Source organism: Parasteatoda tepidariorum, chromosome 1 (assembly GCF_043381705.1).
Source record: "Parasteatoda tepidariorum isolate YZ-2023 chromosome 1, CAS_Ptep_4.0, whole genome shotgun sequence".
Lineage (NCBI taxonomy): Eukaryota > Metazoa > Arthropoda > Arachnida > Araneae > Theridiidae > Parasteatoda > Parasteatoda tepidariorum.
This window is the reverse complement of record NC_092204.1, coordinates 55,616,153-55,643,883: the sequence shown is the minus strand read 5'-3', so window position 1 is coordinate 55,643,883 and position 27,731 is coordinate 55,616,153. Positions and strand designations below refer to the sequence as shown.

General features: G+C 28.1%; 1 protein-coding gene across 1 annotated transcript in view; it reads left to right on the top strand.

Moving 5' to 3' along the window:
- Window positions 1–26,656, top strand: part of LOC107446499 (neural cell adhesion molecule 2) — a 201,233-nt gene extending 174,577 nt beyond the window's left edge. Inside the window, exons 8-13 of the mRNA XM_016061170.3 lie at window positions 2,407–2,604; window positions 5,104–5,131; window positions 15,745–15,839; window positions 16,630–16,763; window positions 19,993–20,114; window positions 26,378–26,656. Of these exons, the coding sequence (XP_015916656.2) occupies window positions 2,407–2,604; window positions 5,104–5,131; window positions 15,745–15,839; window positions 16,630–16,733 (425 nt within the window). The 3' untranslated portion in view covers window positions 16,734–16,763; window positions 19,993–20,114; window positions 26,378–26,656. The remainder of the gene's footprint in view (window positions 1–2,406; window positions 2,605–5,103; window positions 5,132–15,744; window positions 15,840–16,629; window positions 16,764–19,992; window positions 20,115–26,377) is intronic.
- The last annotated feature ends 1,075 nt before the right edge of the window (window positions 26,657–27,731 follow it).

Sequence of the window (27,731 nt, the reverse complement as noted above, 5' to 3'; positions counted from 1 at the left end):
TTTTTGCTGTCACGTATTTGTTATATATATATATATATATATATATATATATATTTTATTATTTATATTTACGTTAAATTCAGTTCTTGTACATGGCAACGAATGCTGGGCAATAAACAAAGCAGACGGAGAGAAACTGATCACATTCAAGAAACAAAATACTAAGAAAATTTTTTGGTGCAGTAAGAGAAAACGGAATCTGGAGAATTTGTTACAAATATGAATTACACTAAAAATACAAGCATCGTAAAAGTGATCAAGGTTTCTCAAAAAAGGTGGTTAGGGGTGTATTTTGTTATAGTGATGAAAATCCTACCATAAAGAATCTTCCAAACGCCAGAGGGAAAAAAGAGAAGAGGAAGACCTGGAACTGTATGGTTAGATAGATCAGAGAAGCGGTTAAAGGACTTGGATGTTAACACATGGAGAAATATAGCATTGAATAGATCTTACTGACTGAGACAGCCTTGTCTGGTAATTTGCTGCAGTGCTTAAGAAGAAGTGTATAAAAATTTATTCAAGCTATAATATTACAATTCGTTAAATGAAAGCTGTGCTACTTTTTTAAGCTAAACAATTTAGTTATCTGCATAAAATAAATTTAAAATAACAAACAATGCATTCCAAATACAATACAATATTATTTTATAAAATGATTTAAACTCTTTTGTAACACTCTTAAATTTAATCATTTGCTTACAGTTCTTTTTTAAAGAAAGATTTCAAAAGCGCGAAATAAACATAACATTATAATAACTAAAATACTCGTCTTACACATTTTATGAATACATAGCTTTATGCTTTTCGATAGGTGTCCTAAATCTTCGCGATAATATAAAGTACTTGAAAATAAAGAAATGGTTTTTAGTTTTTGTTCACATCAAAGAGCTTATTCAAGTCTTTATGACTTAAAATAAAATGTCTTTACTCTATGTTATGCAAGAATAACATGCAATCATCATTATATTACTGAGGGTGAAATGATATTTGGGAAATTTACGAGTCTCTCTAAACTGCAATAACCAGATATCTTTATGACTGAGAAATGAATAGTGAATGTGTTCATTTTAAGAAATAACTCTTTGTTTCTCGTTATTTTTACTGCAAAAGTCGCTTTGTGAATTTTAGATTTCGAAAAGGAAAAAGTTATCGAGACAATTCTTTCTTACACTGAGTGAGAATCAATATGTTTTATGGTTATGTTTTTCCCTTTCTTGAAACTATAAAATTAGCTGATAAAATTTGAAGTATAATATATTCTTTGACAATTTCTTGGAATTACTTTTTCTTACATCTGTAAAAATAAATCGTATTTTGACTTGGTATATTATGCTGCATAATGCAATTTAAATGTGCTTTAAATTCAAGCAAATTTAAACAAATAGTTACAAATAATATATATTTCTTGAAACACAACTTACAAGAAATTTGCATTAATCAGTAAGTGAAAACTCAAATTAAACCCTTTTGTTTTATAAAATATGCACATATATTTGTTGTTTCTATAAATGGGACATTTTCGTTAAAATTTGAAAAAAAATATTATAAAATAGTTTTAATTATATTCTTGATAAAAAAAAATGTAAATCAAACAAGCAGAAATAATACATAATACTAGTAAAATTTACCAGCTTAATATACTTCTTACTAAGTAAAAATCACCTTTACTGAGATGGAAAAATGATGCACTGAGGTTGGCTGTCAAGAGAAATAAAATCATTTGTAGAACAAACTGAAAGACACCCGGAGTCCTTCTGTAACCCCAGTACCGATAAAACGTCTGTACCTACCAATCCTCTTCGCACCAGCTGGCACATAAGGCCTCAAATCTCTTTTCCAAGGCACTCCAGTCCTGAGCCATTTAGTTGTGCTTTGCACTGATCTGGATGCATGTATATTTGTCAAGTAGGTCTCGGCCTATCTCTTTTACGTTTTCCATAGGGTGCCTAAGAAAGGGTGATGTTAGCAGGGTCTATTGTATATAAACAGGATTTAGACGTCTATTGGGGGAGGAGAAATGTCAGAAATTTCTTCTAATTATTCGCAAAAGGCAGAAAAAGATTCAAAACTGAAACACTAATAAAAAAGGAAGTAACAGGTGTCTAGTTTTTCAGGAACCAGAACTTATAGAATGCGTGGGTTTAAAAAATTACTTGAATGTAATACTTCTTAGACGATATATCATTTAATTTTCAAATCAGTCTTCGTTTGAAATTTTACAGAATTTCATCATTTATATATAAAAATTCTTCTCCAAATTTTCTAAAACTAAACATGGTACCAAACCACTTTCGAGAATCACATCTGGATTCTAACACGAATGCTTATTCCTGCGATGCAAGTGTAATAGTGTCTTTCTGGAGGAATTCTTTGAGACCGTATCGTTAATTATCTCTCTTGTTTCAGGAGAAGTAACCACTGATCTGGGCGTTCTTGCACCATCAACGGATGAAGAGGATGACGAGAGTAACGGAAGGAATGACACTTCAGGATTCATTCTGTCACCCGCTGTCGGTGTTTTAGTGGGCGTGGTTGTAGCAATCATTGTAATGATTCTTATCATTGTCATTGTCATGAAATTGCAAGATCCTCCGCCTAAAAGACGTAAGTATTTTGCAACGAATGAGAAATTTTTTTTTTCTAGAAATTTAATGATTTGTTACTACTAAACAAATGTTAATTACTTTAGTGAAATGAAATTATCCGTAATTGTTCAGATTAGGAACAAGACCACTGGTTGTTATTTTTTTTTACTCTGAGATAAATAATCGCATAGGTTTCTGTAACTAATGCTTAAGTAACGATATAGTTCTTATTATTACTGGGGGTTAATCTACTGTGGCTGTTTAAAGTCTATCCAGCTAAAGATCCATTAGTACCAGTTTACCTTAAAAGCTAACGTAGTCAGTGCACAACGCTGACTACATTACCTACATCAGACCATTGATCATGAAATTACGAAGCCTAAACCTCCATAACCCTTTGACTAACAATTTGCTAATGTGAAACTGCTTTACTTAACTGTAGTATAGTGATTCAATTATAATATAATAGTGTAATATTTTTATATTGATTCAATACCTACATAAATATTACTTCTAAAACATAAAATATTTTTTTACGCGAGTTAAAAAATATAAATCACATATAGAATAAACAACTTTTTATATTTAATTAATTCATGATTTAAAAAATCTCGAACCTTACCAAGACAACCGCGTTGATTCCCATATCAGAATATAATTCTTAAGAAATTGAATATAATGAATTAATTTTTAGCAATGAATAAATTTGAATATATGGTCATGAAAGGAGAAAAATAATAAATATTAACTGAAAATTAAATATTTGATATAATTTTGATTATTTATTATTCAGTCGTTGCCTTGCATCATTTCTCTTTATCTTCTATGTTGTCAAATATTCGACTAATTATGCCCGTACTAATGCAATTTCTGCATACAAATTCAAAAACATATTATATAAATTCTAACCATGAAGATGCCTCATCTTTCAAATGTAAAAATGTAGATATTTTTCCATCAAACATATATTTAGTAACTCGCAGTAGCTTTCATTATGGTAAGCAGTTGGAGTTAAGTTATGCATTTATTCAAAATGAGTTTTTTGCTTTAAATTTTTAAGGGATTCCGACAGCAATGAAATTGTTAATTTAAAACATACAAACATTTTTATGTAGTTCAGTTTAATAAATTTAGAGTAGAATAGAGTTGTTGCCAATCATTAAAAAGCCTTTTATTTATTGTTTGAGGACTTCAAATATTCCAACAATATAGATGTTACTGGTTTAAAATGCGAAACTATTATACTGGCATATATGAAATAGTTTAATATGACGTGGCTAATTTATATTTTTGGTTGAGAATTTTAAGATAATATGTCTGTTTAAATGCTTTATATTTTACCAATTATTTTTGAGGAGCCCGAATTTCTAATTTATTAAGTCTTATTTCGTGATTATTATTTTTTACGCTACTCTTCATGGATGGAATATAAAATTTAATGCGTAGTAGAAAATGTAAATTTTAGATTATATAAGCCATATGAAATCAATCCATTTTAACTGTACTGAGAAATTTTTTTTGGTTGAATCTACCAGAATATTGTAAAATTTACCATGTTTTGACTCTATATAATCACTAAAAATCTCGGTACTAATAATCGAAGGGTCTTGATAAAGCTTTGGTAAAGTTAACAATACATTATAGCTTTATAATGTCTAAATAATTGAGTAAATTTAGTAAAATTTGAAAATTTTGTTTCATGATACATTAGAGCATGCCTTAAAAATCATATTCGGATAAGTTTACTTTTCAGTTTTACATTTTTAAATGTTTGGTAATAGGAACTCTAATTTAAAATACCAGAATTTCCGGTAAACCATTACCGGAAAAGGAAAATTACCAAATGAATCAAACAATATATTCTGATGCTTTTAAGAACCATATATTCTGATTTTATTACCAGATTTATGAGTTTTTCTTTACCAGAATTGTAATTGAGTAAGGTAATTTTAACAGAATTTTTTTCCGTGTGATATAAATTGATAGCAAAGAAAGCAAATTCAAATCCATCCGACGAAAAGCCAAATGGGAATTGCATAACCTCCATAATAAAATAGATTAGACTTAAATATATTGAACATGCAAAACATTATGTTCAGGAAACATGTTTTCAAGATTTGAATCTAGGCTCCCTATAACAAGAAAAATTCCAAAATTATTTTATTAAAAACATGTTACAACCACGTGTTTATTTTTTCTTTAAGCTGTACAAAAACAAAAATCTACCCAGCACAGGTATGACCAAACAAAATGAAAACAAAGAACTGCTTCTTTTTTCGAATCCGGTAATCTCATTATAGTAAAATAAAGATTAAAATAACCCAAGAGAAGATTTCTTGCTGACTTACGTAATTGTTATTTTCCTTCTATAAGGAGAAAACATCCCGGAGCTCTTTTTATAAATATTTTATCATTTTATGAAAAGAATTCTTTTTAAAATGCATATTTATACAAATACATTTTTTCCATAAAACATGTTGTCTTAGAAAAATACTAAATCATTTTAATACTATTTTAGGAACTTATTTTGAGGAAGAAAAATTCAAGTGAGTAGCATTTTCACGTATATTATAAAATTTAAGTTTCAGGTAAATGTTTTCTCTCACAAAATATCCTTTAAAACTATTATATTCTCTATAGAAAACAATTATAGCAAATAATATTAACCCTGTCATAACAACCATGCTATATATAGATTAACCATTAGAAATTAAGTGAAATTTTTTAGTTTACCAATGCTAAAAGTAAAGGTATTATTTCTTCATAGATAACTATTGCATATTAAGATCTGAACACGGTAAAAATCTATCCCGCAGTTCTGATCAATGAAACTTAAAGCAAATTTTAAATTATAATCTCATAATTTTTTATCTCCAATTTCCTTTCCACAAACGTGGAAAAAAAGTTCGATTATATGGTTAAAATTATTTCACAATTCTAAAATTTCTACTATTCTTAAGCTAAATAAAAGTAATATTTCATATAAATACAGTTTTTTTCTTCTAAAAATGAATGTTTTGTACTTTTTGGAGGTCTGTGTTCGACATACATTTTTTTTTTACTATAACGGTTTGATAAACGTTATCAAATCACGATGTTAATGCTTGTAAGAAGCAGGTAAAATGACATTGCATTATTATTACATGCGGAAAATGTTAAAACCTTTTCTTTTTGTCCCTTTTTCTACTTTGTTTTACGACGTGAATAGTCTGGGCCGTTACAAAATGTACTTTACTTATTATTTTCAATTCCGATGACTTCATATCTTATATTTACGACAATTATACTTACGACAGTATTATTGAAATAAGATACTTTATGTCCGGTGCATTTTACTTTCTATATAATGTCTGATTTGTGAATTACTTGGATAAGTGCTGTTGTTAAATGTAATAATTTGATAAATGCATAAAAAATTCTATTGCATCGCCTATTTTAAAAATCTTAACCGGTTGTGGAGGAACCGTCAAGTAATAATTTCAAATCAACTACCGAAGATTCATTAGTGGGGGGTAACGAAACAGTTTTCAATCCAGTCTTGATTTTTGTTTAAGGAGGTACAAAACTGAAATTTTTGGAGGAGAAAATAGGGGCAGAGGATAAAATAAAAAAAAGGTAAACACTATACACTTGAACATCTCTTCATCGCGCTAAGAGTTGAAAAAGACCACGTGTTTTAATAGAGCAATCACGAAAAAAAAAACTTTGACCTTGCATGTTGTCATCACATTTTTGTTTTGAGAGCTATTGAAAACATAAAAATAAACTGTATACTTTCAACTTGTTTTAAAGTAAAAGCGCCTAAAATCAACAAATGTCAGAAAAAAAAATTTAAATTGGTTATAGAACTGAAGCTTGATGTAAGAAACTTTCATAACATTAAACTCTATGACTTTGTAATCTGTACTTATAAAAAGATATGTCCTGATTGACCGATTCGTCATCACCGATTCTAATCTACTGAAGCTAGAAACATAAATTTTAGACAATGAATTTCTTCTTCAACGTAGGCACCCACTAAAAAAATGTTCTTTGATATTCTGCCCCTAAGGGGGTCAAATAGGAGTTGAAAGGTTATTCTAAAAACCGCCGATTTTGTCATTTTTAGATGTTGTCTTGAGCATTAATTTGAATAATTGAGGTTTGTGACTCGAGAAAAAGAAAACAATTGAAATCACAAAGATAGACCTAATCAAGTGGTTGTTTTTGGCGTGTTAACTTTACATTTATTAAGACATGGTTTATTATCATATGGAATCAATTTTCAGATCAGATATAATTGAATACCCGCAAGTGACGTCACATGTGTGTGTCGAATTTGATTGGTGATGCATCATGGCATACTCAAATGTCCTGATTTTCCCACGTGTGTCGTTGCATATATGCATTCAGTTAGTTAGACATTAAGTATTTTTTTTGTTAGGTTTTCTTAAGTGATAATTTTGGTAGTGTCAAATAATTTGTTGAACGTTTATTATTTATTTGGATTTATTTTGTTAGTTAGTGAAGTTCAAGTAGTGTTTGATAGTTTAATATACGTAAAGTATTTATGTAGTATAATTTTGTGTTTTTGTTGAAGTAAAAACTTAGTTACGAAGTTGTTGTATAGATTTATTTTTGATCCTTTCTGAAACGGTTATTGAAATTTAAAACATATACAGTCTATTGTGCAGTCCTGCTATTAATAGTGCGTATTCTATTGTATTCTATCGTATCGCGATGCGTATTCTATCATATTTCACAACTTAAAAGAAATTTAAAAGGATTTAAGGAAGAAAAGATTTTATTACCCCTGCTTAAATGACCCGAATTCATAATTGTGGTTTAATGGACATATTTTCAAATATTACTACAATTTAATACACAGAGAACTTTGAAAAAATCTCGAACATATCTTGAAAGTAGTTAAAATGGAAATCAAAGTATTTTCAAGTGGGCAAAGACGTAAGCAACAGGTAGTATTTTCTGTTTTAAATGTTTCTATGTATTATTACCCTGAATACTTTATTTCCTACTTATATCGTAGTTTACTGTTCTTTGTTTAACATGATTGAATTACCTAAAAATAAAGTCATTACTGTACATATCATATTTTGTTTATTTATCATATTATGCGTATCTTGTCATAAAAAACCTTTATTTAGTTTCTCACTTTAATCCGCTGACAATAGTTTCCAACTGTATTAAAAATTACTCTTTCCTCAAAAAATTTTATTTTTGCTATTGGTGTAGAGAAAACACCTTTTATATTTTGATTTGTTTTGTTGTCAATGGCATTTTACGGATACAATTTTAAACTGAAAGCATTTCTACAAAATATGTCAAGATTTGTGTTTTTACAATCACCCTCGGGTTTTGTAGTGAAGAATGTCCTATTTTTTGAGAAAAATATTTTTTTCCCAATTTTGATACTCGGAGATAAGACATAAATATTATTTTTTTGAGCTAAAACTTCCAAATATTAGTTTTATAGCAAAGGGCACCTTTTAACCGGGTGCCATCAGAAATATTCGATCTCACGACCACCTTTATGTACCAGGAATCATGAAATATGACCGATGAATTTGAATAAGAAACATTAAAAAAAAAATAAAAAAGAAAAAGAAGAGAAAAGGAAAGAGGTAGTAAAATATGGTTTGGTGCATTCTGATTAGGAAACGAATTTTAAAAATTTTCCAATTATTCCAGCTTCTAATTTTTTTAAATTTTTTCAACTTTCAGGAAGCAAATTTTAAAGTTGAAAGATTGCATGGCAATATCAAAACAAGTATTGAATTATATCTTCAAAATAACCAATGTTGTCATGTATCAGTAATAGAAGACAAAATTTACAGACACCCCAGAAAACATTTCGCTTTGAATGCGACAGAAAACAATATTTCTTAGTCTTTCCAGTCAGTGGCTCTTTCTCTGGAAGAACTTAGTATGTATTTTGCGCAAGGTGGAAATTAGTTAACTACTTTTCAATGCAAAACTCAGCAAACCAAACATTTAGATTTTGTTCCTCTTTTGCTTAATCTATTTTTTTAGTTTAAAATCATCGGTAATTTTTTGGGAATCTCTCAAACTTAATAATTTAATTATATATCTCCAAACAAAATCAAGTACATGATTTTTTCCCAGGTTTTTGACTAAAAAATAATATGATTGAAGCTAAAAGAAGTGGAAAATCTGTAGCACAAATTATATCCTCTACATCCTCTTACTGTCTCATTCAAAATAGTGATTTTTCTTTAAATTTGTATTAATTACTAACACTCAAACAAACTTCATTATGTTAGTTATTAACAATGAAGCTATTTTTTTTTAAAAAAAAGAAGATAATTTAGTCATTAGGAAAAATCAGTTTAAAAATATTTATGTCAATAGAAAAAATTATTCAGCTGTAAAAATGTCTCCAAATGTAAAGCATTAAATCCAAATTTCTATTGCGCATCACTGACCAAGTCCTAGTATTCAAGTAGCTTACCGAAGAAAAAAAAATCTTAACTTAATTTATTCTTTCCTGTGTATAATTCATAAACATGCATTTAATTATGCATAAAAAGTTTCATTTTTAATTTGAAAGTACGATATTAAAGAATATCGGTAAAGTGCATTATCTCCAACGTTAACACCGTGTAAAAATCATTACTATTCTTTTACGTAAATTAGATGTTCGCAAGTCATCTAAAACACCTGGTTTCGGTAAATTATCTAGTTCTTTCTAATCGAGCGCTTTTTTTCCCTTTCTTATAATGTTATTTCTGTTAACTGACGCAGTAAAACTGTTTTTTCTTTGGTGAACTTAGATATTATTTTTTATGTAAGTCAATGTAATATGAATTTACATGTATCTATTAATGTTTTTTCTATGCCAAATCTTAAGATATTTTTTCAGAAATTATTAAAATAAGAAGGAAGCTTAGTTGAATCCTCAAAGTATTGTCTATACAGTGAGAATATCCTAATTAAAAGAGCGTTAAAAGTTTCAATTGCATTTGCAAAAACTCTTACCACTAAATTTAAAAAAAAAGCTGCTAAGAATATTAATATTTAACTGGGAATTTTTGGTCATTATTTTATAATATTATTAGCAATCGAAAACACAAAAACTTTTATAAAATATTACATAAAAGACTCACATAAAAAACTGAATTATGAAGAATTATGTAACAAATAATAGTAGAAAACAGGTAAACCCGAGTATTTCAGAAAAAAATCTAGGCATTAATTTGTTTAGATAAATGTCTAGATTTAGTAAGCTCAAATAACTAATAATACAGCTTTCTTAAACCTTTTCATCCAATTGCTAATCCCCTTCCCCTTATTGTCTCAATTTATCCTTTAAATAAATAAGCACTAATAAATTTATTTTTACTTGCTTTAAAAACACAAATAAAAGTAGCAAAAATTGTTTGATCTGCATCGTTAAAAAGTTATTAAGGAATAATTGGGATTCATGAACATTTATATGAGCATATTACGTTGAATAATTTCGATGTTGACCAAAAAATTTTCAACTATAATAATATCTTGTGAAAAACTTCATTTCATGTAATTTGTGAAACGAAAACCAAGTATTTCCTCAAATAGTCATAGAGAATAGTAAAATTTTTAAAACTAACAATTAGTACTGTATGATTAAATATACCACACTGCTAGGAATAATTTACATAATTTCTAACTTAAAATTAAAGGGGATCCACACATCAAATCTAACCTAACACAACAAATCTGAATTTTGTTCTTAAACAGTATATGAATATATTTAATAATATATAAAATAGTATATAAAATAGTATATAAAATATTAATAATATGTATAATAATATATTTCCAGAAATTATCTTAGTTTGTAACGAAAAAAATTTAATAAAGTGGTCTTGGCAATATACGCGCTCTTGCTTAGCCCCATATCTGTACAGAATAACAGCTTGATTAATCAACAATCTACAGCATCAAGTTGGATTTTCAAATTTTACTTTGTAAACAAATAAACCGTTTGATAAATCATAAAATTAAATCATAAAAATTCGTTGATGACTGTTTAAAGGGGGAAAAAACAGCAGTAAAATAAAAAGTGAATTGGAAAGATTTTACAGATTAAGTTACGACCGTAATAAATTTTTTACTTTAATATAATTGGTTTCTTTTAAAGCTTTAATCTATATTTAAAACAAAACAAAGCAATAAAGCAGCTTATTCTTCTTAAGTTCGACTTCATAGCTTTTAGAAAAACATATAAAGTGCTCAAGAAAATTAGCATGGCGCAAAAGTTAAACTACGAAACTATCAAATTCATACTAGATGGATATGTGGCTAGTGTTATGAAACTGATGTTTTTTTTATATGAACGACTATGAGTTAAACTATGAAACAATATATATATATAAATATATATATATATATCACGTAAATGGCCATGAAAAAAAATAAAAGTTATAAATTTAATTTAAAACATTGACTATTTTTTTTATTTTGTAGTTTCGGTGTTATTGGTGTTATTTGATAAACAGTAATATAGACAAGCTGATACTTACATATTTGTAATAGGTTTGTAACTTTATAATTTTTTGCCCCGTGCACTATTTTTTAACCATAATTTTTATTCTTAAACAATTTAATCTTACAAGTTCGCAAAGAACTGGTAAGTCTGCTATACTCTAATACATGTTCACGTTATTTTACTTGCATTTATACAGTTAGTTTTTAACCATTATAAGGTCATTTGAGTGTGTTTTGACTTTGTTTAGTTAATGCCTGAAAATGATTTTTCCATGAAACTGAAAGGTAAATTTTACCGAACAAATGCTTCTTATGCCGTGCTATAAGGTGTCATGGAAAAATTATCAAACTTTCCGACATTTATCAAACTATATCACATAGTATAAAATTATATTTTATAGTTAAATTCAATTAAATAACTATCAAAGCTTTACGGTAAATATTACCAAGGGTTTTGGTGTTCCCATTGAGTCAGAGACGCGGTAAATTTTACCATATTCCGGCATAGTTAACCATACTTTTTTTTCTCAGTCTAAGTTTTAATTACTANTTTGTAACTTTATAATTTTTAGCTCCGTGCACTATTTTTTAACCGTAATTTTTATCCTTAAACAATTTAATCTTACCAGTTCGCAGAGCACTGGAAACTCTGCTATACTCTAATACATGTTCACGTTATTTTACTTACATTTAATACAGTTAGTTTTTAACCATTATAAGGTCATTTGAATGTGTTCTGACTTTGTTTAGTTAATCCCTGAAAAAAATTTTTCCATGAAACTGAAAGGTAAATTTTACCGAATTAATGCTTCTTATGCCGTGCTATAAGGTGTCATGGAAAAGTTATGAAACTTTCCGACATTTATCAAACTATATCACATATTATAAAATCATATTTTATAGTTAAATTCAATTAAATAACTATCAAAGCTTTACGGTAAATATTACCAAGGGTTTTGGTGTTCCCATTGAGTCAGAGGCGCGGTAAATTTTACCATATTCCGGCATAGTTGACCATACTTTTTTTCTCAGTCTAAGTTTTAATTACTAAACATTAATTTCAAATTCATAATCTTTGTTTATTTATTTAAAAATTTTCCGTTCTTATGTTTCCGTTGGATGAAAACTCTGGTTTTCAAAATTATAGTTTTCTTGTCATATTTAAAGAAAAATACAAAACCGAAAAGAAAGTAATAAAGTAATAGTTTAAATGAATAAATAATTTTTGTGGTCTAAACTAATACTCTAAAGTGTCATGATAAAATTACCAAATTTTATCACACATTAATTATCACGTTTCAACTATATTTTACCGTTATTTAAACCAAATTAATTACCAAATCAATACAGCCAGAATTCCTAATGAGCCAAAAACGCAGTAAATGTTATTATCTTCTCATAGTTTTGACCATATTTTCTTTCCTCAGTGTGACTCGCTGCTGTTCTTATTATTTTTATTAGTTTGATTATTGAAAAAAAAATTATAAGCATGCAGAAGAAATTTATAAGCATTTAAAGGAAATTTATAAGCATGCAAAGGTTAAAATGTATTAAAAATTTTATTCGCTTCAAAAATATACTGATTATAAATGACAATCGACATGTTTCAAACACTCAAAAACAGGCACTCATTTTTGAAATTTCTCAGACGCGATTTCGAAGAAACGTAAGTGATTTGAAATACAAAATACAAAGTTACCAACGAAAAATGCAAAAAAAATAAAGATAAAAAACTGCAAATTAAATTTAATCGAATAAATGGTTCTAATGATACGTTTGGAGGCATTATGAAAAAATTTCCACATTTATCAAACTTTATCACATATTATAATACAATATTTTAATTATAATTTTACCAAAATAAATATGGTGCTACGACCAGACTTCCCAATGAGCCAAAGCTTGGAAAATGTTACTATATTCTGTAAGTTTCGATCGTACTTTTTCTTCTCAGTGCTTAAATTTAATCGTACTTAAATTCAATCGAATAAATGATTCTTATGATACGTTTGGAGGCATTATGATAAAATTACCAAATTTTGCCTCATTTATCAAACTTTATCGCATATTATAATACAATATTTTAATTTTAATATTTCCAAAATAATGATAGTGCTGCGACCAGACTTCCCAATGAGCCAAAGCTCGGTAAATGTTACTATATTCTCTAAGTTTTGATCGTACTTCTTCTCAGTGCTTAAATTTAATCGTCTTAAATTTAATCGAAAAAATGATTCTTATGATACGTTTGGAGGCATTATGATAAAATTACTAAATTTGCCTCATTTATCAAACTTTATCACATATTATAAAACAATATTTTAATTTTAATTTTGCCAAAATAATTATAGTGCTACGACCAGACTTCCCAGTGAGCCAAAGCTCGGTAAATGTTGCTATATTCTGTAAGTTTTGCAGTGCTTAAATTTAATCGTACTTAAATTTAATCGAATAAATGGTTCTTATGATACGTGTGGAGGCATTATGCTAAAATTACCAAATTTTGCCTCATTCATCAAACTTTATCACACATTATAATACACTATTTTATTTTTAATTTTACCAAAATAATTATAGTGCTACGACCAGACTTCCCGATGAGCCAAAGCTCGGTAAATGTTACTATTTTCTGTAAGTTTTGATCGTACTTTTTCTTCTCAGTGATTAAATTTAATCGAATAAATGGTTGTTCGTTGGCATTATGCTAAAATTTCCAAATTTTGCCCCATTTATCAAACTTCATCACATATTGAAATACCATATTTTAATTTTAATTTCACCAAAATAATTGTAGTGTTACGATCAGACTTCCCAATGACCCAAAGCTCGGTAAATGTTACTATATTCTGTAAGTTTTGATCGTACTTTTTCTTCTCAGTGTGCATTGTTGCTGTAGTCACTTCTTATTATCTTCATTAGTTTGATTATTGAGAAAAATTTATAAGCGTGCGAAGGAAATAAAAAGCGAAAAAGATAGTATATTTCCTATCTTAGTAGCCGTTTCCATTGTGTTGCTTCTCAATTTAGAGGGTGTGGGATTGCTTCCGATTCCGGGCATCACTCCTGGGTACGAAGGAAATGAGATCATTTGATGGTCTCTACCTTTGTGTGTCAACTTCAATTATGGCGCGGAAGTTGAGTTTTGTGGAAAGGATATTATGCTTTATAACCTTTAATACCCCTTTTCTGAAACACAGATATATTTTTTGAACGCATCAACTCAATCTATCTCAGGGAGTATCTGGTGAAAGAACTATCGGGATTGCATCAAATGATCTAAAACGACATAATGGGAACTGTGATTTCGTTTTTTTTGGTCATCATTTTGCAATTTCGTTTGCTTCAGAGTGGCGAGTTTTTTTTTTGCGCTTATCATAAATATTTGGCATAGTTTTGCTGAAAGAAAATTGTTTTTATTGTGAATCTCTGTAAAAAGAAAGAATGCAAGATAAAAATAGAAAGAGAGAGAAACTAATAACAGAACTGTTGTCAAAGGGGGATAGTTTTTGCATGAAAGAGTTAATAAAAAGAAAAAAGTTTGCTTTGAAATAAAGTTTTTGTTTAGAAAATCTTTGAAATAGTATTCGCAAGAGATTTTTCTAATTTTAACTTTGGAATTTAAATAACCTTTTTATACAAATGTTGTTTTATTTTGAGAGAGTCATACATGCAGCTATTCATCAGAATTTATGTACTACAATTTAAGCACTAATGTATCCAAATTAATATAAACAAAACTAACCAAAACCTAAGTAGATTTATAATTCTTAGACCTGAACTAAGTTATCTGAACTGTTGTAAAATGAGTTGAATTAAATTTTATCCTGAAATGATTTGCTTTACAATTGCTTTAATAGTTAACAAAATTGATCAAATAACTTGTTCCATAAAAATGATTTTATATTTTTTTATTTTACTAATTTGCTTATTTTTAACAATACATTCGTTTTTTTTCAATTGAAGAAACTATATAACTTCAATTTCGATTTAACTTATTTGAAGGTTTATTGACTGAGAAGATTACTGGTAACTATAACAGGCTTGTATACGAACAAAAGAATTCTGGTAAAATTACAGTATTGTATCGTAATGATATTTCTGGTTAAAAAAAAAAGTCATTTTGATTATAGATCCAAAATATGCGTTTTTAAAGCATTCATTTGATAATTTTTCCTTTCATATGGCAATAATTTGCTGAAATTCTGCTTTCCGAAATTATAATTCTTATTACAGCACATTTAGTAAAAGAATAGTAAGAAGATAATAAATCTAACCGAATAAATAGTTTTTATAAAATTTTCTAATCTTTCCACATTTGCTAAATTTTATCACATAGTAAGAAACCATATTTTATTGCATATGTATTTATTAATATAACGTTTTTTTGCTAAATAATATGCTTAAAAGTTTACAGAAATATTGTCGTTATTTTGAAATTCCTTCATTTCAAATTTTAACTATATTCGAATAACTAGGAAGCAAACAATAAAAAAAATCATTTCTTCAATTTGTTTAATTCAGATTAAATTTTTATTGCAAATTTACAATGGCATTTGGTAATCATGAATTTTATTTTTAATATATTTATTTCTTCCAAAATTTTACTACAAGATTTCAAAGATTTGGATTTAAATTTTGTCTGTAAACTCTTTTTAAATTGTTTCTCTCGCAGATATCCATCACCGTTAAAAAAAGATCCAAATGATAGCTTAGTCGATGGCAACGAAAAAAGTCCAGATATCATTCCTCTACCTAGTGATATTGAAGGTAAGAACTATATTAACTTTTTATAAACTAAATTAAATATTCCAAAGAAACTGAAAAATAAAGATTTTGTCAACTAAATTTTCTTATTAAACAAGATTTTAGACTTGTCAACTTATTATTCGACTAACATATTTTTAATTATTTACTTATTATTAAGAAAATAAGTTTTCGACTTGTATTGTGCATTCGAATTGTGCAGAAGACACTCGAATGTTTAAACAAAATAAATTATGAGAAATAAAAACTCACAGTTAGAAACAAAACAAACATAAATGGAAATAATGGGGAAACAAAACATGAAAAGCTGGGGAAAGAAAGATGGTGGTAGAAGTAAGAAAATATTTCTAATTTGTCCTGTTCAGTTAATGTTCTATTCTGTTCTAGCCATCTTGGAAAATTCGTAATCATGGAACAAAGAACAAACTTTATTTTATTGAAAACTTATCTTAATCTTTAGTTTAATGTAAATTATAATTAAATAAATTTATACGTAAATAAATTTTTACTAAAATGAAAGAATAAATATAAATATTCTCCTCTGCATCAACAAACAAGAACCATTAACTCAATTTTAAAACAAATAACTGATTATCTTCGCTTATTCGCAAATGTACAACTTATTGTCAAACAACAAATTTTTTGATTAATTTCGCTTTTTTTAGATCGATATCATTTCCAATTATGAGATGTAATGGACAATGCTTAATATATGATATCGCATGTTCTTTTAATTTTAAAAGGAGTTTGATAAAAAATTTAACGAAGCAGTTTTTTGTTCTTTCTCCAATAGTTTATGCGACATCAGTAGCTGTTGAAATGTGTTCAGCTTCTCCTCGACTTCCAAAGCAAGTGGCAGAAGTTTATTATACAGTCGAGAGTCAAACTTGCGTATAGCCACCAAATGATTACATTTCACACATAAAGGTAAATGAGTTTTCATGATTTTGGACTAGAAGCATTTTTAAGAAACATGAAGAAATACTATTTCCTAATTTTAAGTAACAATATTACTTTTTCAACTAAAATCTTTTTATTTATTTGATATTATGATTAGTTTTACTGTTAATTACTAGTGATTTTACTGTTTTTTTTTCAAAATATGCAATAATAGAATTTCGTTAAAATATTTTATAAAATATTAATATTTTCAATCTACTCTTGAGTTAAACTCAATATTATAAATTGTTGATTCGTGATGTAGTAAAATTATCTATAAGTCTATTTCCATACCTGCTTAGTATGCTTTTCAGCAAGAAATCATAGTTAACGCTTTGAGACTTACTTTAAATCAAATGCATTTTTCGAATCGGGCAGATATTAAATGAATCGTATTTTTCGTGCTCGATTCCAGTACATCAAAGTTAGTATTTGATAAATTTAGTTGTTTATAATAATGATATTTAGTTACAAATTTAACAAATAAGGCTTTCATAATTATTTAATGAGTCCTACATTGAATTAAAATCTAGATAAAATTAAGATAAAAAGTATTTGCACCCCGGATAAAAAGTATTTATCATCCGTGGAAGCCAATTTACCGTAAAATCCATTTTTTCACAACATTTTGTACCTCAATTCTTCCCGTAATATTAATTTAATTGCAGTGACACAATGATTACGCAATAAACGTTACTATAAAAATAATGGTATATTATATTTTTGGTTCCGTAAAATTGTATAGTAAAAATGGATTTCACAGAGAAAAGTACCACCAGCCTGAAAGCCGGAACTTTTTACCAGCAACAATTTTTAGTTACGAAATCATAATTTCTTACGTATAAACTATTAGTTTAATATTGACATTTGTCTTGGAGAATTTGTTCTTACATTACTAGAAATTTAAAAACAGAATATTCAGCTGAGCTGCTTGCAAAAAAAAGATTCAACTTTTATATAAAGAAAGACTTTTGCAATTAAATAGCAAATGGCTAAAAAGGGCATGAGAAAGGTTCGAAACCAAACAGAGACTTGATAAGTGTATGCTGGAGACTCTGCTGGAAAAGTACGCTGGAGATTCTACTCCAGCGTACTTATTCTATAATTAGATTCAACTCCTATGAACAGGAATGCTGAATTTAATAGAGGTAGTAAAAATACCGATGATGCTGAACACTCTGATCAAAATCAGTTTTTTTCCTTTTAGAAAACGCCAAAAAAACTTTCAAAGTGGTTTTTAAATACAGTAAAGTGAAGTTTCTTGACATAGATGACAGCTTCAAAATGTTATGAGGAAGCCCAGCAACTACTATATTTTTTCAAGTATCAAAAATATTCTAAGAGAAAGTATTTTTGGCCACTATAAAAACTTGTTAAGTGCTGTTCTGTCCGTCCTACAAATTCCTTGAAAATGTAATTCCTAATACTTCTCTACAATTTTAATTTCACCACGAGCAAGCACGCGGGGCCTCTCTGGATCGGCTGTTGCAACTCTGTATCACTGACCACACACCAATTTAAGAAATTACTCTTTATTTTCTTTATTTGCATTGAATTTTACCATCATGTTAATCCTATATAATTCTAGAATGTAACCAAACACACTCTCCTGTATGTTCGGATTTGATAAGTTGAGCGTGTTTTCATCGCTTGCCATGGCATCAACTTGTCATTTGAAATATCAATGAAATTTATCTGTTTTTCTATGGCTTACTAATGTTACAATAATTAAATTTGGCCTATTATTATTAATTTATAAATCTATATTTTAGTTTAGTGAGTTATCAAATGTAAATGCTTTCTTTCCAATATAGGTGTTAATAAAATTCAATTCAAATTTTAAAAATTTCAAATCATAGATATATAATTCATTCATCATTAATTCGTATATAATTCATTCATTCATCTTTCATTTTTAATCATAACTGTAATGTTGATAATTGTCATTTAACTAATATTTCGACAGAATTAATAATAATATTTTATTAGAAAATAGTGTAATTTTCTTTGAATACTATCGAGAAAAGTATGACATTTGTAACAAGCGCGCCTTTTCTGGGGTTAATATTTTGTTACTTTAATTACATATGTTGGGGAAACTTTTAAATAATATATAGTAAGAATAAATTGAATAACTTAATAGCCGATTAATATTCATTAAATGGAAACAAAGTCTGTTTGTCATAAAGTGTTGTGTAATAAAATATTACCATGATATTATTTCATATTTTAATAAAGGATCATTCCTTTCAGTTTGAAGCCTTTAATTTTAATCTCTAATAAAAATTTATTCCAGGTTATGAATATGTAATAAATAAATATTAAAGATAAAAACCTTTATATATGGAGTAAAAAATAAGTTTACATTTTTTTACAAATTACAACCGCAAGTATACAAAGAACAGCCATTAAATTATGACCCCCTCCATCTATAACAATGGGCTCTCCCAGGTTTTCATGGTTTCTCGCCCAGGTACAATGTTTTCATGGGGCGCATTAGGACCCATAATTCTGGTAGAGCAATCTCTGAAGTCTTTAAGCTACTTGAACATAGTTGCAGACCAGGTTCACCCATTCATGGCAACAGTTTTTTCCTGCGGAGTATGGTGTTTACCAACAGGATAATGCACCATGTCATAAGGGTCGAATCGTCGAGGAACATTCCAGTGACTTTCAAGTCATGATATGGCCCCCAAATTCACCTGACCTTAATCCAATAGAGCATTTGGTGTCCTACTTGGAAAAACAAATTCGTGCTGCCACGCTACCCCCTCGCAATGTGAGGGAATTAAAGGACCAGTTGGTGAGCGCTTGGTACCAGATACCTTAGACTAACTATCAGCACCTTGTGGAATCAATGCCACGGTGGGTGCTAGCAGCTTTGAGGGCGGCTGAAGGTAGTCCTACATGTTATTAGCAGGGTGGTCATAATGTAATGGATGTTCGGTGTATGTGTGCCTACTTATTTCGATATAAAATGAAATGACTCTAAAATTACACAAAAGACATTTTTAAAAGCATATAAAAAAAATTTGAGAATTTTGGTTAGTGAAAAGTCTTTTTCAAATATATCAAAAGTATTCAGTTCGTCGCTATTAGAGTTTTTTAATTTTCATAACTTTTTCTTCAAAATTTAATTGTATCAAATAAATTATGAGATTATTCATTTGTAATAGTTATGTTTCATCAACATATATTTAATGAGCTTCGTTTACAGTTACTGGAAAATCCTTACTTCTACAAAACCATTTCATTAAAGCAAAGGAGGGATCAATCACGATGTATTGGAAAGCTATTTTTGTCATTCCCTTTATCACGAGCTTTTCACCGGAAGATCAAGTACGTAAATTTTTCTATTAAAGAAAATGTAATAAGCATGGTGCCTTGAGACGTATAAAATCTATCAAACGCAATTTGCATCAACACAATTATTTCTTTTTCTAATTATTATTTTAAGCAAATCGTTACTTTAGAGTGAAAGTTAGAATTCATTGATTTTAATTAATGTTTTGATGATGGGTAAAAAATTCCATCGTTTAAAAACATTTTATTTATAAATTGTAATTATTTATTTTTTTGACTAATTAACTGAATTTTATTTAGTTTATGAAAGAGACACGTTCTAAATGGTTTATTTTAAAAAACAATATAGGAATTCATTTGGATTGATTTCAAATTTGAATTTTTTAAGCCCTTATGGTGATGGTACCTTGGGACAGTAAGGCATGCTGTACTTTTGGACGTGTTCCAAGATACAGCATACGCAGAATTTTTAATAATTTCTTCTTTACTACTATGTTTACTAAGAAAAACGTTTGACTATTCAAAGTCTCTCTTCAGAGTGTAAATCTGACTGAATTGACTAAATAGCACTAAAAATGAGAGCGTAAAAAGTATTCCAATATACATCTCTGTCATCGATCATCTATTATTAGTTAAACAAATTATTATATAAATTAACTATAATTTAATTAATTTAGTGATAAAGAGTTAAAAAGCAGAAATTATTTTTACTGAAAATTCAGTAAAAAATAAATTACTATTTTTAAACTCTATACCATTAAATCAATAAAAATCTTTAAATCTCTTTTGCACATGGTGGTTAATATATAGAGAAGTTGCGTCGGGAAGTTAAAAAAAATAATAGCAATACAAAAATAATTATCATTAAAATGCATAAGAAAAAGTGCACTTCTCTGTCAATTTTAAACACATATCTTAAATTTTTAATCATTCTAGAAGCTAAAAGTTATCTAGCTAGGAAAAAAAATTTTTCGCATTTATACAAATACTTGATATTGATGAATTCGAATCTGGTGATTTCAAATCTGAATTTAGTTTAGCTACAAATTTTCAAAATGGCATTTGTAGTCTATTTTTCATCGAAATATACAAGTTTAAAAAGTTACACGTGAAAAGGGTTGTTGCGATAACTTATAATATAAAATGATACAAACTTCAAGTAGTGTTAGGGCATGTCATAGGGATTAAAATTGTATAGAAACCCGTGTCCAACAATGTCATCGTACGCAGCTAAGAGCGCATCACTTATGACCTAGTCAGAAACTCTCGAAATAACAGTTCATGCAGGGATTCGCCCCTAGTGGAGCAGAATGACGTTTCCGGGCATGGATTACTATGCAATTTTAATTCTGATGGTTTGTAGTAACTCCCTAAAAAATTGTCGCAAAATTTATTTGATATCTTGTTATAAATAACTTTTTTGAACTTGCGCATTTCGACACAAAATAGACCAAAAATGTAGTTTAAAAAACTGTATCTTGGAGTCAGAGATATAGATTGCAGATTTGAAACCAGTTATGGGAGAATATGTAAGATCCGTTAACAAATCTCACACAACTGAAAACAAATTAAAGTTTGTTACTAATTGTTATTACGCACTACGCTGCATATAAACAGTATTATTTTTTTCTATATTTTATTTTTATATTTAATTCACTTTTTCACCTATTCCAATAAATAAAGTGTTTCTTTTATTGAATATAGCAATTTTGTTAAAATTCCTCTCTATTATGATTTGGTTCAGTAACAATAATTTCAAACTGATAATTTTCATATTACTTTCTTACCGTCGTTGGACAACCCACTCAATTTTTGATTTATGACTACTAATGCTCAACTCCATATAGCCTTGTCATTTTTAACCCACTCCAGAAGACAAGGGGACTCCTGGATCAAGTATTGGCAGGAATTTACCTTCGAGGAGGAATTTTTGATGGAACTAACTCACATTTGCATTACATGGAGAGGGAATCCAGGAAACCCTCCCACGGTTAACCTGATGGCAAGGAGACTTTAACCCGTGATCCGTCAACCACGGAGGATATTTTTCGTCAGCACTGTTAGAGATCCGGGTGCGAATTCGAATTCAATCAACCATTGTTGGGATTTGAGTCTGGTTCCGTTCATAGGAAAGCAAGCGCTCTATCCCCTGAGCCACCACGGCTCCAATTTGATAATTACCATTATTAATTTTTGAATTTTGAATTATTGACTATTTTTTACAAGCATAGAAAACACGCATATTTCATTAAGCAAGAAAAACCGTTGAAAATTTAAGTAATTATTTAAATAAACCACCTGTTTTGTTTTGTAGCTTGGTTCTTCCATACTATTTAAATGTTTTTCAGATAAATTAATGCTACTTTCTAATTGAAGTTGATACTTTTCTTGCAGATATGTAAAATTTCTTATGCCTGCTTTCTTAAACTCTGTTATTTTCATATATCCTACGGTTGATGCAAATTTAAGAATATTATTCTTATTTAAGCAGAAAGTTTAAAAAGAAAAGATTGGGAAAATACCGTGCATGTTACATATAAGACAACTTTGTTACCAGATTGGGTAATAGAGATGACATTTAAACACTTTGCTGAAGATGGGACTGTGGTGAGGGTTTTACATATACTTTTTCTGACGCTCTAATTGCAAGAAAAAATATATTTTGGTATTTAACGATAAAAATCAGTCTAAATAATACTAAAAAAAATCTGTTATATTATCTAAAATCCGAACAAAATAATTGGAATTTTTTTTTTCGTATTCAAAAATTTATCAGTAATTGATTTTGTATATTAAAGAAATTTCCTCTTTGAAAATTTTTTTTATTATGTCCAAAAAACTGCAATTAAGTGCAAATTAGAAAAATTATTGCTTGGTAGTGAGCCGTGTTTGGAAGATTTTACCGTTAAAGCAGAAAAAAGACACCGGTACTTCATGCCGTATTTCCTACCATCAATTATTACAAATTTTTTATATAATATTTCTCTCTTATTTTTATCTAGATTAATACAAAATAATGAAAAGAATTCAGATTTCCAGATTTCTAAACAGTTCTAAATATACTAAATCTCTATAAATTTAAATCCTAATCAGATAAATTATGCAGAGGTAATTAAATACATAAGATTTCTCATACCAGCAATTATGGTAGAAGACATGAGATAGTAAAAATATATTTACTAAAAAAGAGGTACAGCTTCATCAGCCAAGCATAGAACATTCGGAATAGCTATTAGCAAGGTTTTTCTATACAACCTTCGCTGATAAATGAGTGTTGACATTCATATTTTTAATTATGTAGTTAAAAATATGAATATTAACTGCATAAGTTAGAGACATGACATTGATTTCTGTACAGTGATGATTTTTTGTGTAAAAACGTGTTTATTTCTTAATATATTTTATCTGACTTTTTAAAATTTAAATGTAATTTAGAATATTTAACATAATTATGAAATATGTTTCTGTAAAGTTATTCTGTGAAAATGATTTCAGGTATAATGTTTTCGTCAGCTGCACTTCAATTTTCTTTTCATATAATTTCTTTAAAATATTATTATTTTCACAAAAAAGATCTTATAATATATATTTTACTTTCTTAAAAGTGTCTACTTTTTAGTTACATCGAAAATTCATATACAAAGCTTCCACCAGCTTCAAGACAAAAAAAAATATTTTCAGACAGACAGCAAATAGCACGGATCCATGTAAATTTGTAAATGTCTGTATTGTATAGTGCATAAATAACTATGATTAAAGAAGATAAATTTCCTTAAAAGCTTGACACTGCTCAATATGTACGTTTTGTATTGCATTCAAATTATTTGAAAAATGCCTTAACTATTCAAAAGATAGATAAACATATTTTCCGACTTATATCCAACTTCTTCAGATATTATTGCAATTTATTCCAAGTGAAATCTCTGTTTTTCCACTTGAATAATAACTTCGAAAATTTTTGATCGATATTCCCCTTACATGGACCATTACTCTGATTTCAATTTCCTAGTTGAGAGGAGAGAAATGATTTCAGATATAAATTTTATTCCATTTCTGTTGGAAGAAAGGTCAGAGAATGTGCTTGATTTTGAGTGCTATTGGATGTGACCTGAGTTATTTTTCTCGGAAATTGTGAATTCAAATATACATAGAGTTTGCATTAGCATAAGAAAAAATATGTTTTATGATGCTTGAAAACATGAACGACTAGAAATACATGAAATAAAAACAAATAGTTGCACAAGTACATAAGTTTTTAATTTAAGATAATTTTTAAAATGTTTGTGTTGATTTAATCTCATGCATTGCGTATTTCGTATTGGACTGTGTGTAACTTTTTATTAACTGCATCTTCAAATTATTAACTCTAACCTTGGTTATTAAGCATATTTAGCCACAATGACTCAGTTGCGAATGCCTGAACTGCCTTTGGGAAAAACTGGGATTTGATTCCCAGTGGGGGCATGAATAAGCCCTACCAGATTGCACCAGTCATGCCATTAGTCAGGAAAATGAGTGCTTCAACTTCCATGACTCTCTTGCCCACAATTTGCAGGAATGATTTACATTTTTGTTTTACAAATTAATGATAAATTCGATAGCATTTGTAAGATTTCGCTGAATAAAATATCATTAACATACACGGAAAAAAATGCTCGTGAAACTATCATACTTCATAGTAATGATACTTTTTGTCAGAAGAAAACATAATTCTGCTTAATAAATTCAAAATATACTGCATTTAAACCATTCATTTGGTAGTTTTTTCCGCTGTTGTGGTAATGGTTTACTGAAAATACTGAGTTTAAAAATTACAGTTTTTATTGCTACATATTTAGGGAAAAATGCAATATCAAAAAGAAAACCGAATAAATAGTTTTCATGCCATGTTCTAAGGACCAAAATAAATTACCAAATTAAACAGCATACTTTATAGTTAATTATATATAAATTATTACCAAAGCACTTAAATTGCTGGGATTTTTTGTGTTCCTATAAAAACAGAAACACGGTGAATCCAGAAACATGGTTTTCCTCAGTGTACTAATTAAAATGTAGTATAACATTTTGTTTCAAAGCGTGGTCTATAGGTAACGCGGATTATAATACATTATGTGTCGTGATGCATAAACTGCGTAACGTGGCATTATTAATTAAAGAGAATCATTTAAAATATTCTCAATGTTTAATTGTTTTTCAATGTTTAATTGTTTTTTTAATTAATATTTATTTTCATGAGTAAAGACGCTTCATCAAATAAATGTAAATGTCATGTTCATTTGCTTCAAAATGTTCCATTACTTCATGTCAGAAGGTTCCAAGTTTCGTTTCACATCTTATTCCGATATCTATTCCCTTACCCAATTAAAGATTTATCAGCAAGTCTTATTTTTCTTATTTTGCAGTTGTTAAGTTATAGAATTGAATTTGTTGAAACTTTTCTATTATTTTTTAAATAAACAATAAACACAATTTTGTTTTATTGTTAGAATAATAAAATGTATTACATGTGTTTATTTGTTGTAATAAATCTTATTAGTTTACTATTAGTAAAAGAAATATCCTTGCTAGATTATGGTAAACAGATACTCTATAGTTACACTGAGAAAAAAAAGTATAATCAAAACTGCAAAATAAGTTAAAAAGTATCACGTTTCTGTTTCTACGAAAACACTAAAAATCTCAGTAATTTTCATCGAAGTGGTTTGGTAATGATTTTTATAAAATTGACAATAAAATATGGTTTTATAGTGTGTAATAAAATTTGATAAATGTTTCACAATTATATACTTTATCATATTCTTTAGAGCATGGCATAAAAATCATTTATTCGTTTAATATTACTTTTCAGTCTTATATATTTTACTAAATGGGTGGTTATAAGTGCTTTAATTCAGAAAATCTGAATTTTGGTTCACCATTACCTTATAAACAGAGCAATAAATACCATATGTTTTGTTTTCATTAGTTAGAATTATGATTTTTTTTACCAGAAATGCATTCTGGTTATTTTATCAGAATTTTTTTCTTCGTGTAGAAATGTGATTATTCATTATATACTTAACAACATTAAAAAAAAATATTTTCTGATATTATATAAGTTTCACTTTCTTGATTTAACATTTTTCTAAAATAGAAAGAAAAATACAGGTATATTGAAACCAACTTTATTGTATGATGTTGGATGGTAATATGAATGCCTATTTACTATATACAGGTTTATAATAATGATTTCTTGTTGTATTCTATATTTAATCAAAGTTATATAATTTTTGAATTGTTCGAAATATTTCTTCTAGGTTTGCATATTAGAAAAATGATATTCGACATTAGAATACGACAGACCTATTTTCAAAACCTCGGAGATATTGCCTTATTACTTGACAACTGTTCTCTACACAAATTGTAGCTGATGCATCAACACTGGGACAGTAGCAGCATTTACTGCAGTTGTCAAATATCATTAATAACTAATAATTGCAAATTGTACATAAATATGTAAAATATGTTTTGCTCATTTGTGAATAACATTTTTTTACAAATTTGAATATATTTCTTAATAAAATACTGCACTCAAAGTGTGAGATTTATTTGAATTGAGAATTAAAAAAAATATCTCGAATTATAATATATCAACGTATATATTAATACTTATATATCAACGTGCATATTAATAATTAAAACAAGTATTTTGAAATAGTGTTCCGTATGAAAAAGAAAAAAAGTGAATACCTAAATAACTGATGTTCGGATTTTCAGTTACTAATACTCAATCTCAATAGTTCGAAGGCTTAACTTTAAATATGCTAATTAATAATTAGGACGATACTCTAAGTTACGAAGTCTGACATATGTTAACTATCGTCTAATTCTGATTTTTCAGCATCAAAACAGGAGGCGTAACAGTGATTTCGACTATATGGTTCCAAGAGTTAGTCACAAGATCATTTTACATCTTAATTTCATATTTTGCGTCGTTTGCTATATATCGTGAACCTTTTAAGAGAACCGAAGAAAAACATCTGCTCACAATTGTAAAATTCGTTTATCGAAAGACAATTCTATGTATAAAATGATTTTTAATATTATTATTTTCATTAAATTTTCAACAATATTTTATCACACGTTGAGTTGCATGGTATATAAATGTTCACATCATTTCACATCATTTTAAGCATGCAATTTTAAATAACAAAATGCAAGAATGGTATCGAATCAATCAAAAAGTTTTCGAGAAATCAAATGTTGGTTGACCTCCTTTATATTTTAGCATACGGCAAAATGGTGACCTAGCAGTCAACATGTACCTAGCAGTTCAAATTTTTCTACAATAGTAAAACAATTTCATAAAAAGTTACAAATTAGTATCCAAAATTATTTTCATCTTTGGGGGGTAAACGATGATTATTATCGTGTGCAAAAAAATTTCAATGTGCTTCAAAAGTTGCTAAGACAAAATGAACGACTCAAATGTGTGTAATTAACGTTAAGAAGACGCTAAACCATGGGCGAAATACTTTACGGGTAATTCTAAATTACGGGTAATTAAACATTTAAACTATATAGAAACTGTATTTAAGTAAATCCAAAGTAAATTATGAAGTTTCAAATGCTGAACAAAATTTCAAATTATTTAAAAAGATCTGAGAGAAT